A 12,693-nucleotide genomic window follows, 5' to 3' on the forward strand; every position below is an offset into this window, starting at 1 on the left:
AACGTTTTTAAAAGCGGAAAGAAACTTTTTTTTTTTTCCTGCTGGCAGTCATCCCCTTGTTTCCACAGATATTCCACAGGAAATTCTTGATGCCTGAAGTAATGTCTGTTGCATTGAAAGCCAATGTTAATTCCAACTTAGTTCCAGAAGGAGGAGATGACTCTGGCAAAGCAGAGGGGCTGACTGAGGCGTCACTTCCCACGTGGCTCTTCAGCTCTCAGTAGCTGCTGAGCATCTTGGAAGACCAGCATCTGAGTCAGACACATATCATCCCAAACAGGAAGCCCTCTGCATTTTCCCTTTAGACTTCAGCTTGTTCAAAATACTGAACTATGTTTTCATGTAACTCCAAAAGTATGTCTAGGGACAGAAGAGTTTCTCTGTCAGGATCAGGCCAGATAATTTGGAGATTTCTAGTTGCAATTTGGGCACTATTTCTAATTCTTAAAAAGTATACTAACGTAGCCACCGATATCATACTAAAAACTTAAGTTTTCTAAATTGAACAGTACCAAATGCTTAGTAGGCCACACACCACAGTGTCCAGAGATGCTTTTAAAATACGGCAGGGTCCAAACAGTAGGAGAAGATGAGGTTAAGGAAAAGAATTGCGGGTAATAAATTTGAGGTATCAGGAGCTACAACAGCAGTTTTAAATAGAGAAATAATAAAGACTTGTGGACTTGATGAAGATAAGAAATACTACTTATAATAAGGAAAAATGCAAATTATAACAAGGAGAAAATACAAGGTATAACAAAGAAAAGTAAAATCATGAGTCCAAAAACTTTAATCACATACTGTACAGGTCTTGGAGCCCAAGTAAATTTGGTAACTGTTGTCTTCAGAATTGTCCTTCGAGTAATTTTTGCTGTTTTGTAATAAGGACCCAGTTAGGGCTGAGTGCACAGAGGTGCCCACGGACTATTCCCCTCCAGCAGTAGCTGCACATTCCCCTGCAAGTGTGCCTCTCCTACCACCTGCCTCCTCAAAGAAGAACCAGAAGGTGTAGGCAGACAGGAAGGCAAAGAGAGATGGATAATTCCCAACTGCATGACTGAACCCAGGCTTTTCAGAATAAAAAATGAATAAATACCTTTCAAGATGGAAAAAACTTCAGAAATCTAACTAGTATCTTCATTTTACAGATAGGAATATGATACTTGAACTCGTTAAGATTCCCGGCTAAGGCTCTTTGTTCCACCCTAGCGGTTGGTACTAAACAGAGATGCATATCCAAGTCACCTGGAGAAGGTTTTCAAAGCACACATGGCCAGACCCCATTCAAGAGCTATAGAAAGAAGAAGGGTTATAATATGGGTATTTTGGAAAGACTTCCCAAGTTGTTTTGAAATATCCCCTGATTGAGAAGCACTACAATATAGCATTCAGCTATGAAAGAGAAAAAGCCTTCTGCGCAGTCCAGAATGCAACCAAATAATAAATCTGGAAAAAACAGTACCTTGGGAACAATAAGACTGCCACAGAAGACTAAACAAGTGTCTTGTGTATTTATATTGTAGTATGTAACTAGTCAAATCAATTTGTCAACTAGAAGACTGATAATCAAACATGGCAGAACTAGTAGTCAGTCTAAGATGTCCACATGAAAACAGAACTGCTTGATGTTTCAGAAATAATACAGAATTGTAAACTCCACATGGAAAATCTCATTTTAGATATGAAGACCTTAGAAATATTATTTCAGCTTTCCCTAGCAGGATTTTATCCAGGATTCATGGACCTGGCACCTAATTAGTGATTTGTATCAAACTCTTTTCTAATATAATAGTGTATTTGATGATTTAAAGAAATATTATCTACTGAGAAAAATTAATGTCAAAATTAACTTTTCAAATATTCTTTTTGGGGATTCTGATTTTCTCTCTGCTTGCTGTGCTGTGTTAAAGAAATGGAACATCGATCAGTTAAAAAGGCTGGCATTGAGGTCCAGGAAATCAAAGGTTGGTCGGATTCCTCTTGTGACTATGAAGCCCAAGGCTATTTGTGTTGAATTCTTTTATGACTCTTGATTGCACTTAAAAATTATCAGGCTAAAAATATAATATAATCTGATAAATTATCTATAACTTCTACTATGTACTTGAACCTTTAAACCTACATGCTGCCACTGCTTTTTCTGATAAAATGGAATAGTAATAATGAGCTCAAACTCACTGATTTCAAGTCAGGAAAAGTGATTGGGGATGTAAGAAATCTACAACAAGTGGGTCAGAGACATTCAGAGAGGAAAAAAAGTCAGTCACTTTTGGAAGTATTTTAACCTCAGGCGAGTAGAAAAATAACATCCAGCATACTGGGAAAGGCCTTCCTTAATGGGCTCTAGTCTTTAGAGTGAAAAATATCTTTGGAGAGTTAATAATATAGGGGCCTGAAAAGATTAGCTGCTAAGCTCCATTCTTAGTACCATTCAGTCCCCAGCATTTACTGAGGGCCATCTATGTGTAAGGCACTATAGCAATGAAACTGCCTGACTTCAAGAGACTTATAGCCTATAAGGACTCTGTGTGTGTGTGTACATACATACATGCATATTCATATATAGAAATAAGTATTATATCATTGGTAGGTATTGTAAGACATGGGGAAGTGGAATTTAGCTACTGGCAAAACTACTGGGTTCATTTGGAATCCCAGTCAAATTATTTTCTCCCTTTCTTAGGATCAGTTTATATTTATACATTTTCTACTATTTGCAGGGATTTGACATTGTCGTGTAGTTAAGAACTCACTAGAGGTGTTCCTAATGTTTAAGTAGCAAGGTGATTCAATTCTTAGTTGCTTTACAAATGATTCTCCCAGATATTAAGACTTAAGCCTAGGCTTACTTGTTTTCCTTTTTCATGAAAGCAGGTGGAAAAGAGATGAAAAGAAGCAAGAACCAAGAGGCAGTTTAGGGATTTTATATAGGCAGATAAGAAAATATAGCCGGCTCAAGGTTGAAAGGGGTAAGATAATATTATAAAATAAATAAATAGCAACTGTTTGGCATTTGTAGAGATTCTACCCAGGTGACACTACTGAGTGACATTCATACTACACATATTGAGGAAGTTCCTGATCCGCTATTTTTCTGTTAATTGTTATATAAAGAGTTATCGATAAGTTCTATTCGCCCTGGAATAAAGACGTTGGAAAAGATACTGTTATTAATAAGAGCAATCATTTGTGGAGCACAAAAAATGGGCTATACAGAGAATTAAGGTTAATCCTTACACCAACCATATGATAATTGCTATTATCCTCATTTTACATATGTGAGAAAATTGAGGATCAGAATTACTACTAAGATATTAAATGGTAGAGCCAGAATTTAAACCAGTCTGGCACCAAAGCTATGCTCTTAACCACTATTACTCTACTGCCGAGGAGAGATCAATACCACCAATTCATTCACCATAAATTCTTCCAGGAACTACAGGTTGCAGATGGTTGCAGTTTACTCTGAAATCTCTGGGATTTCGAAGTAGCCTCAGACCGTTTCTATTTAAATAGATCCCACCAAAACTCTGAGACTATACTGGTTGACCTGCTGTGAACAGCCCACCCACACCGATCTCACCCATTGGCCACATCCTCTCTCCTGCACACCACTGAGTCTGTTTGGTCGAGAAACCTCTCAGCAGCTCAAATAGTCAATTTAATTGAAATGCCTTGTCCTGACAGTTCCATTTTAATAGTTAGGAATACCCAAACCCAAATGAACTTGTTCTAGTCCTCTTTGAACCCGTATGACTCTCATTAAACTTTTTTTTAAAAGATTATTTTCTTATTACAAAAAGGAATATAAATCATTCTGGATCTCCAAGAGTTTGTCTTTTATCAAAATCTGGAAGCTTAATTTAAACCACCTCTTACAAAGAGAGGGAGAAACACCATCCCAGACTTAACAGCCCTGTAGATACATGGTAATTGTACATTTTGAAATTCGAGTAACCTTTGATGACACTCATCCCCACTGTGAAAGGTTACACAACCGATCAGGAATAGAGTTTCAGAACCAGTGTTGTGTTCTCAGGGAGTTTCAGGGATAAGAGAATTTGTGATGATAGAAACTTAGGAAAGGGATTGAAACTTTCGAATAAAGTTACTAGGGATAAAATAGATATGCCAATATCCCACCAAAAGCATAGCCCTTCACCCCTTCCCCACCCACACCATACAAGATGATGATGGCAAATCAGACTTAAGAAAATAAAAATAAATTCTCTATTTTTAGCAGTTAGAATCTTAGACCTTATGGAGAGCAGCACATTGTAGGGGAAGCACATTGCATTAAACAAACAAACCAAAAAATGAGTACAGGAATACTCGTTTTATTGCACTTTGCAGATACGCACTTTGTGTTTTTTACAAATTGAAGGTTTGTGGCAGCCCTGCATCGAGCAAGTCTATCGGCGCCGTTTTCCAACAGCATTTGCTCACTTCGTGTCTCTGTGTTACACTTTGGAAATTCTTGAAATATTTCAGACTTTTTCAATATTATTTGTTATGGTGATCTGTGATCACCATCTTTGATGTTACTACTATGAACTCGCTGAAGGCTCAGATAATGGTTAGCATTTTTAGCAAGAAACTATTTTTTAATTAAAGTATATACGTTGTTTTCTAAGACATAATGCTGTTGCACCCTTAATAGACTACAGTATAGTGTAAAGATAACTTTTATATGCACTGGCAAACAAAAAAAGTTATGTGACTCACTTAATTGCAATATTTGCTTTATTGCATTGGTCCAGAACTTAACCCGCAATAGCTCCAAAGTATGCCTGTAATCTCTTTGGTGCTATATGTACTTTTCATGTCTTCTAACATGTTACTTGCCAGTATGCCGTCTACAACCTTCAGCCTTCAGTTCCAGCTGTGATGGACTGGGTCATAATGGCTATGTTGCTGTATTAAGAGTGTCTCTCCTTTCCTGTCCCAGTTACTCCAAGTGGTCTCTGGGCTTCTCCCCTTCTGTCAAGGGGGGAGAGACATGCACGTGCTTGTGTGTGTGAGCTCACACAGGAGTGCACCTAGCCTCCCTTTCTAAATGCATTGCTTTAAAGAAGAAGGAAAAAACTTCCTATACATCAGCTTTCAAAATTCTTTTTATTTCCAAGTATCTCTAGATATTCCAAGAAAGCTTGTTTGAAGACATATTTTGTTGTAGATTGAATACATCTGGCCTCTTATATAGGAGAATGCCACAGTGTCCCATGGGGTACCCCCACCTTCCAGAAGCCCCAGGTCCTGGCTAATCTTAGAGCTTCTCCATTCCATCTTCATCAGGGGTGCTCTAAATTACTGGGGGTTTTAATTAAAGAATTTAGGATAAAGAGTAAAAGTGACAGAATTTAGATTGTTCTTTACGCTTTGAATGGAATTCTTAGTCTCTTAAGTGATAACGATTTTTTAGGCTTTTTACTCCACTTATAAAGGCTTCTAAGAAGAGCAGCAATTTTTTCTTTTATATTGGGAAATTAAAATTTTTTATCCTCTTTCTTTAAAATGTAGAGCATCTTTTAAAATCTAAACATACTTCAACTGGTTCCAAAAGTTAGAATGTTCAACTATTTTCAGTAGATGGCACTCAGCGTACAGAAGGGATGTGGAAATCAAGAATTTCTAAAGTGCAGTGTGCGTATCTTAGCAAGTTCATTACCTCATTCTCAGCACACTTACTATGAATGGTAAAATGATTCTGTTAGTCTGTCACCTACTTCATAGTTCTTCTTTCCTTTTACTGGAGCCCGATCCTAGCTCTGCCTTATCGATGAAACTAGGTATGAACTGGTACAGCCAATGTCTTAGGTGTAGGTAAACCACTAAATGACAGGTAGAAAGTGCTATATAATTACTCTGATTATAGTCACTTTCAAATAGAAATAAACCCTTCTTCCAAGGTAACAAGTTCTTGACTACCAATCTATATCTTTGGCCTATATTTTTTAATCCTATCATCTCTTTATTGTTATTTTTTGCTTAAATATAGAACAATTTGTATACCTTTTCTACAACCGTGAAGAAAAAGACAAAACAGCTAGTGGTCAGGAAGAGTAAGAATCACATTCATATTCCTCTTGGAAACTGAGACTTAGAAAGATTAAATTTGAACCATTTAGATCTATGAACCAATCCCTTTCCTTCTTTCCCACTGAAGTTTCAAGACCCACGTCAGTGGATAAAGGAAGAGAAATAATGGTCTCCCCTTAATCACAGTACAGGGAAGGAAATGAAGACTGTGAGGCCATCTGTAAAATGGTGATAATAATAGTGCCCACTCATAGGCTTGGTGTGATGATTAAATGAGAACAATGCCTGAAACAGAGTACGTGCTTGATAGATATAACTGACACTGGGAAGGAGGCTGGCTCAGAACATTGAGGCAAAAACCTGGGACCTCCCAATTGTGTGTATCATAAATTGTGTTTACAATGCCTTAAGTGATTTAAGAAATGCTTCCTTGGAGAAGTGTCCAGCAAGCTACTAAGCTGTGTCCATACATATTAAATATTAACCAAAGATTTTCCTGATCGTGTTAAACCACTTATCCCTGCCATTTTGTCAAAATTTCCATGAGGCCATATGATGCACTCTGTATCATAGGGCAGAGGGCACACCAAGAAGTTGAAGTTCAGAAACCTTGTGAGCCTTTTGGCAAACATGGTTGTGACTTCCAGCCTTCACACACAGGGTTCTTGTACAAACACAGATATGTGCTTCTTGGGGGCAAGAATACCTCAAGGTTCAACCTCATTTTCAAGTCAGTAGTTATTAAGATTCCTGCAGCTGCTTATATGGTTTTATTGTATCAATTTCCCAAGCAATACTTTAGGCCTGATATCTACCCAGTATCTGCCAATATCACAGAATAGTTGTGTAAGTTATTTTCATCAACAACAAATGGACATACAGTGCATCTGTGTGCACTTACAACTTGCTGGGAATGGCAGAAAAGAACCTGGAAAGGACACAGTTCCTTTTTCCATTTCATAATTCTAGAATTAATATGTGCAACTATGCATGTGAGGTACCAATAATTCATTGAACATGAAAGAGGTTCATAAACCAAAGACACAAGGAAACAAATACTTATTAAGCACCTTTTTTATGATAAACATTTATCCTCAATAATTTCATGAAGGAGGTTGTTATCATCATCACAGTTATACGGAGGAGGTTTCCAAGGCCCAGATCACTTAAGTAACTTGCCCAAAGTTACACACGCTGGCTATGTAGGAGAACTGGGATTTGAGCCCAGATTCATCTGACTCCACCGTGCACACCAGTTCTGTCCCCTACACCATGCTGCCTGTCCATTTTAACTTTGAAAAAATGCAAAAGTAGGATGTATCTTTTGTGGAATTACAATTAAAGAGGGAACAAAGGGCGGAACCAAAGAAACCCAATTTAAAGGTGAAAAATCATTCACTGGGAATTTGCTAGTCACAATTGCCAGCTCGGTAGATGCAGATATTGAACTATGAACCCCACATGCATTGAGCTCAACAAGTTCTTCATGAGCAGCTGTTAATTTGACTGGGTAGGGGCGGGTGGGAGGGTTTTGGAGTCTTTGAGTTAGTTGAATATTGTAAACTCTTCTTTCCCTGAAGAATCCGAGGCAGTTGTTGAAACCAAAATGGAGAACAAACCCGCCTCCTCAGAATTACAGAAGATGCAAGAGAAACAGAAACTGATCAAAGAGCCAGGCTCGGGAGTGCCCGTGATTCTCATTACAACCCTTCTGGTTATTCCGGTGGTTGTCCTGCTGGCCATTGCCTTATTTATTCGGTGGAAAAAATCAAGGGCCTTTGGAGGCAAGTAAAATGAGCCCCTTGAACTTGGAACCTTACCTTCGAAAGAATGTTTGGCCTGATTATCCTCAAAGTTTGGTTGTGATGTTTTTCAGTGTTTTTCTTTTTTTCTTGTGTTCTCTACCTTTTTCAACATTGTCTATGTTCCAAATATTGTTTATAGTTAGTATCACAGTGGAAAATATATCTGGAGCTTCAAAATTTGGATAGTTAGATTAAAATATAACCTTTATTATTGCCTTTTAGCATTGGCTTAAACCCATTTAATGTCTCCATATGAAACTGCGTAGATAAGTAGAGTCAGTATAAATTAGCTGAAGGGTCAAGAAGGAGGAGATCCCTTCTGTTAGAAACAGGCCCAGTCCTCAAAATGCCTGGGTCAGTTTTTTAGAAGTTGTATTTTTCCTTAGTCCTGGCTCTAGCTCCTAGCTACATGACCTTGGGCAAATTACTTAATCTTTCTAAGCCACTTCATCTATAAAGTGGGGATAAAATACTCACAAGGTTGTGTAAGGATTAAATGAAATAATATACGTAAAGCATTTATCACAGTACCTGGCACTTAGTAAGTGCTCAGTTAATACCACCAATAATTATTAGGAATAATCATTAGTAATAAAGTAATAAATGTCATAAGAAGTCATAAGAGATACTTGTCTTAAACCTCAGCTCTCTCAGGAAACCAACTATTTCTATAAGAAACCATTTGATAGTTTTTAAATAGTCATAATTTAGGCCATCAGCCTTCCCTAACCAAACAAGGGAGGGTCCAATACTGGTGTCAGTATTTTATCAAATCACTATCATATTATAGGACCCAGTAGCTGAGTTCCTTTCAAGGTATCCACATAAATAAACAAATAATCCAACTTGTGATCCCCACCTGTCGGGAACAGTCCCTTAGCTGGGTCCCCAGGTCCTAAGGCAGGAGGCTACAGCTATGCCTGGGAAGGCATCCATGGACCAGGGTGGAAGGAAGCATTTGATCAAGAAACAGCATCTGATCGTATTTCAGGCCAAGGCGACCATGGCAGGGATTCAGTGCCCATGGCAAAGCCCTGACACAGAAACAAAACCAGAGGATTTAATTTAATAATTTGTGAAAGGGAATTTTTCTAGGACTTTCTTTTGCTTTTCATCTGCAATCAGTAAAGCTCTGCAAAAATACAGCTAACTCTTCCCAAAAGGGACTGCTATGGAGCCCTTGTTATGGGTATGGAACTGTGTTAAGCAGAGGCAAAGATAAGTAAATGTAGTCATTATCTTCATGGAGTTAGATGGAAGCTTCAAAAGAGCAAGAATCTTGTATGTTTACTTGTTTACTGATATATCCCCAGCACAAATAACAGTTCCTGGCACTAGGGGTTTGATAAATAGTCATTGGGAAAATGACTGAATAAATAAATGGAGCTCACAGAATAGATGACACATAAAAAAGAAATGACACATAAAGGTATTAAGAGAGGGTGGTAAGTACAGTGATAAATACACAGAGTATCAGGAACACATGGGGCCTGGGGGCAGGTAGCAGGAATGTTGGTAATCAACCCACACTGGAGGAGGAGTGGCTGGGGAGTAGAGAAAGTTTGGTGTCTCCTGTTTGCTGTTAGCACGCGTGGGTGGCACTGTTACCGGGATACTGAGTTTACAGGCGTGTGTTGGGAAGACAGGGACCCAGGTCGAACCATATGAAACTGCCATTATTCAATCATGTTTTATTTAGAAAACTACAGTTTTATACGGTTCAGTCTAATACATTTAATTCTAAACGTAGATCAGCCTCTCACCTTTTTTCAACATTTGTTCCTGATAGATCTCATCCAGTCTCTGAGGGTTTTTAATAACCCTCATGGACACAGATGTAGAGAACAAACTTAGGGACACCAAGGGGGGGAAACCACGGTGGGGTGGGGATGGTGGTGTGCTGAATTGGGCGATTGGGATTGACATGTATACACTGATGTGTATAAAATTGATGACTGATTAAAAATAATAATAATAATAACCCGCATGAAAGGCCTTCCACTTATTCAGCACACCCTTAACAGCATGTCAGCTCCACATCAGACACTGTCCTAGGCACAGGGGATGCAAAACTGACTAGGGACTGTCCCGCATCCTTATGGAATTTACAGTCTAATTTGTTGGCCTTCTAACGGTCTCACCAGATTTTTCTTCCCTTCTTGCCTATTTCTCTCCCCACCAACTCCTGCCTTTGCTCTGTCCTCTGCCTGTGAGCTTTCTCCATGTTGCTGCCCGCTCTCCTGGTTAGAGACTTCGAGCCTTCTTTCCCTGACCACAGCCCTTAAGGGAGTGTTGGAAGCAGGGCAAAGAGTGCAGGGAGATACACAGCACACAGAGAAATGAAGTCCATGAGGAGTTCTGCCCCCGACTAAGGAAAGAAAGTCAATTCTTCATGGAGATGGGCTGGAATTTGGGGAGCCCAAATTTTGGAATTGGGGTCACCTTGTATGGCTGAAAGTACTCAGGGTTTCAGGTTTTTTGCCTTCCGTCTTACATAAAAAGGTAATGGTGTACGTGGATCCAAAGCTTTCTCAAGCAGGACAGGTACTGTTCTTAATAGAAAGACAAAAACCTCAGACCAATAGTCCTAAAACTGTAATAAGCTTCCAAATTTTTACACATTACTGGTGACTGAATTTTTTCCTAATAAAGGTAACTAATATTTACTGAGCATTTACTATGTGTGTACCAGGCCCTGTTAGAAGCGTGTCACGTGCAGTATCCCATCTAAACCTTACAGAGAGGTAGGGACTGTCATTGATCTCTCTTTTCTCAGAAGAGAAAACTGAGGCTCGGAGAAGTAATTTATTGAGATCGCACAGCCTGTAAGAGACCCAGGCAGGAGTCAAACCCAGCTCTGGCCTTTGTATACATCACAATAACATATTGCCTTTATTTTCCCTTAGAATTCTAAGAATACATACGAACAAGAGCCAGGCCTTGTTATTAATCATTCATGAATTAATTCCTTATTTTGTGTTGAAAGTTGAGCCCATGGATTGAGGAAGGTGACTGGGACTCATTTTGAAATATGCCATCTTTTTCTAGCAGATTCTGAACATAAACTTGAGGGAAGTTCGGGAAGAGTTCTGGGAAGACTTAGAGGTATGCCTGTGACCTTTTAGAATCCTTCACATGTGATTCAAAGTCAACAAGTGCGTGTCTTTTGAAAAGCAGGGAGATATTTTTTATTTTCTGTCTGGAAATTAAACTCCTTGTGTGCAGCACAGCATCCCCAGAATGCAAACCATGAACCAACCGAAGCGTGCGGCTCCGGCGCACGTCCTCCAGCTTCGTTTTCCCAGCATGCTCTTCTGTATTATCGAATTCTCTTCCCCTGCCTTTGTATCTGGTTTCATTTGTCTTCACTGTATTTTCTATCACTTCTGTCAGTGTGTCAGTGCATGTCTCGGTGAAGATGACCTTTTCGTAAAGTCATTGAAAAGAAGAGCTGCTCAAGGGGGTGCCCATTCCAGAGAGCCTGGAAAAGGCAGGAGGTGAAAAGTGAATCTGAAACAATCCTGCAGAAACACATAATCCTGGGGAGCTTTGGGTTTTTTTCCTTATTTATTTTAATGAATCTGTGGAATCGTATCTTTCTGACTCTGTAGGATAAGTCTCTCTCTATGTCACTTTTTTTTTTCCCGCTAATATCTACCCTTTCCCATCCCCATAAGGATTTACAAGGAAACTGAGAATCATTTGTGCAAACGTTACCTCAATCCTCTGTCATTGTTCGATTTCTTCAGGAAAGGGAAGTGGAGGCTTAAACCTCGGAAATTTCTTCGCAAGCCGGAAAGGCTACAGCCGAAAAGGCTTTGACCGCCTTAGCACGGAGGGAAGTGACCAGGAGAAAGATGATGACGGAAGTGAATCAGAAGAGGAGTATTCAGCACCTCTGCCTGTACCCGCACCTTCCTCCTGAAAACGGGGCTTTGATTTAGGTTGATGAAATTTGCCAAGAATGCCAGATTCCTTTCCCTTTAGCACGTTTAGCGTTTTGTGTATTTAATTGTAAACTGTACTAGTCTGTGTGGGACTGTACACATTTTATTTACTTCGTTTTGATTTAGTTGGCTTCTGGTTCTAGTTGAGGAGTTTCCTAAAAGTTCATAACAGTGCCATTGTCTTTATATGAACGTAGAATAAACAGTTCTCTTCTTCCATCACACTAGTAATTTAATGATGGAAGGTTTGCTCATCTGCATTTTTGAGACTTTTCTGTAGTTTGTAAATAACCCGATTCTCTGCTTGAACACAGTATTTTCCCAATAGCACCTCCATTGCCAGTGTCTTTGGTGCCTTTCCTGTTCAGCATTCTCAGCCTGTGGCAGTAAAGAGAAACTTTGTGCTACATGACAACAGAGCTGCTAAATCTCCTTCTATTTTTTTAAAATCACTAACATTATATTGCAACGAGGGAAAGAAAAAAAGTCTCTATTTAAATTCTTTTTTTAAATTTTCTTCCTCAGTTGGTGTGTTTTGGGGATGTCTTATTTTTAGATGGTTACACTGTTAGATCACTATTTTCAGAATCTGAATGTAATTTGTGTAATAAAGTGTTTTCAGAGCATTAGCTGTCAGAGTGTATTTTGCAATTTTTGCATATTTGCAGGGTTTGTATACAACTTTTGTAATAATTACACAAACCACAGATATAGTGAAACCTATTCAATGTCTTCAACCAAAAGAAATGTATTAAAATTAAGATGGTATTTTATTATGTAGCTGATATAAATTAAAAACTAGCCTAAGAGTTTACATACATGTGTAAAACCAGGCTTTCTTTTAAAATTCAAAGAGGGTTTTTGCCTGTATATCAATCAGAAGGTAAATACTTTAATAAAAA

At 38.7% G+C, this 12,693-nt stretch overlaps 1 protein-coding gene across 10 annotated transcripts in view; it reads left to right on the forward strand.

Annotated features, from left to right (window-relative positions):
* PAM (peptidylglycine alpha-amidating monooxygenase) overlaps window positions 1-12,420 on the forward strand; it is a 281,270-nt gene extending 268,850 nt beyond the window's left edge. For 4 of the 10 annotated variants that reach the window (XM_007191820.2, XM_007191819.2, XM_007191823.2 and 1 more), the window contains 4 exons: window positions 1,911-1,964; window positions 7,620-7,823; window positions 10,893-10,949; window positions 11,594-12,420. In XM_007191820.2, coding sequence (XP_007191882.1) covers window positions 1,911-1,964; window positions 7,620-7,823; window positions 10,893-10,949; window positions 11,594-11,769 — 491 coding nt within the window. In that variant the 3' untranslated portion in view covers window positions 11,770-12,420. Of the gene's footprint in view, window positions 1-68; window positions 1,823-1,910; window positions 1,965-7,619; window positions 7,824-10,892; window positions 10,950-11,593 lie in introns of those variants that run through there. The other 6 variants (XM_028168952.2, XM_028168953.2, XM_007191822.2 and 3 more) reach the window with 4 other exon arrangements.
* Window positions 12,421-12,693: the final 273 nt, after the last annotated feature.

This window comes from Balaenoptera acutorostrata, chromosome 2, assembly GCF_949987535.1.
Source record: "Balaenoptera acutorostrata chromosome 2, mBalAcu1.1, whole genome shotgun sequence".
Classification (NCBI taxonomy): domain Eukaryota; kingdom Metazoa; phylum Chordata; class Mammalia; order Artiodactyla; family Balaenopteridae; genus Balaenoptera; species Balaenoptera acutorostrata.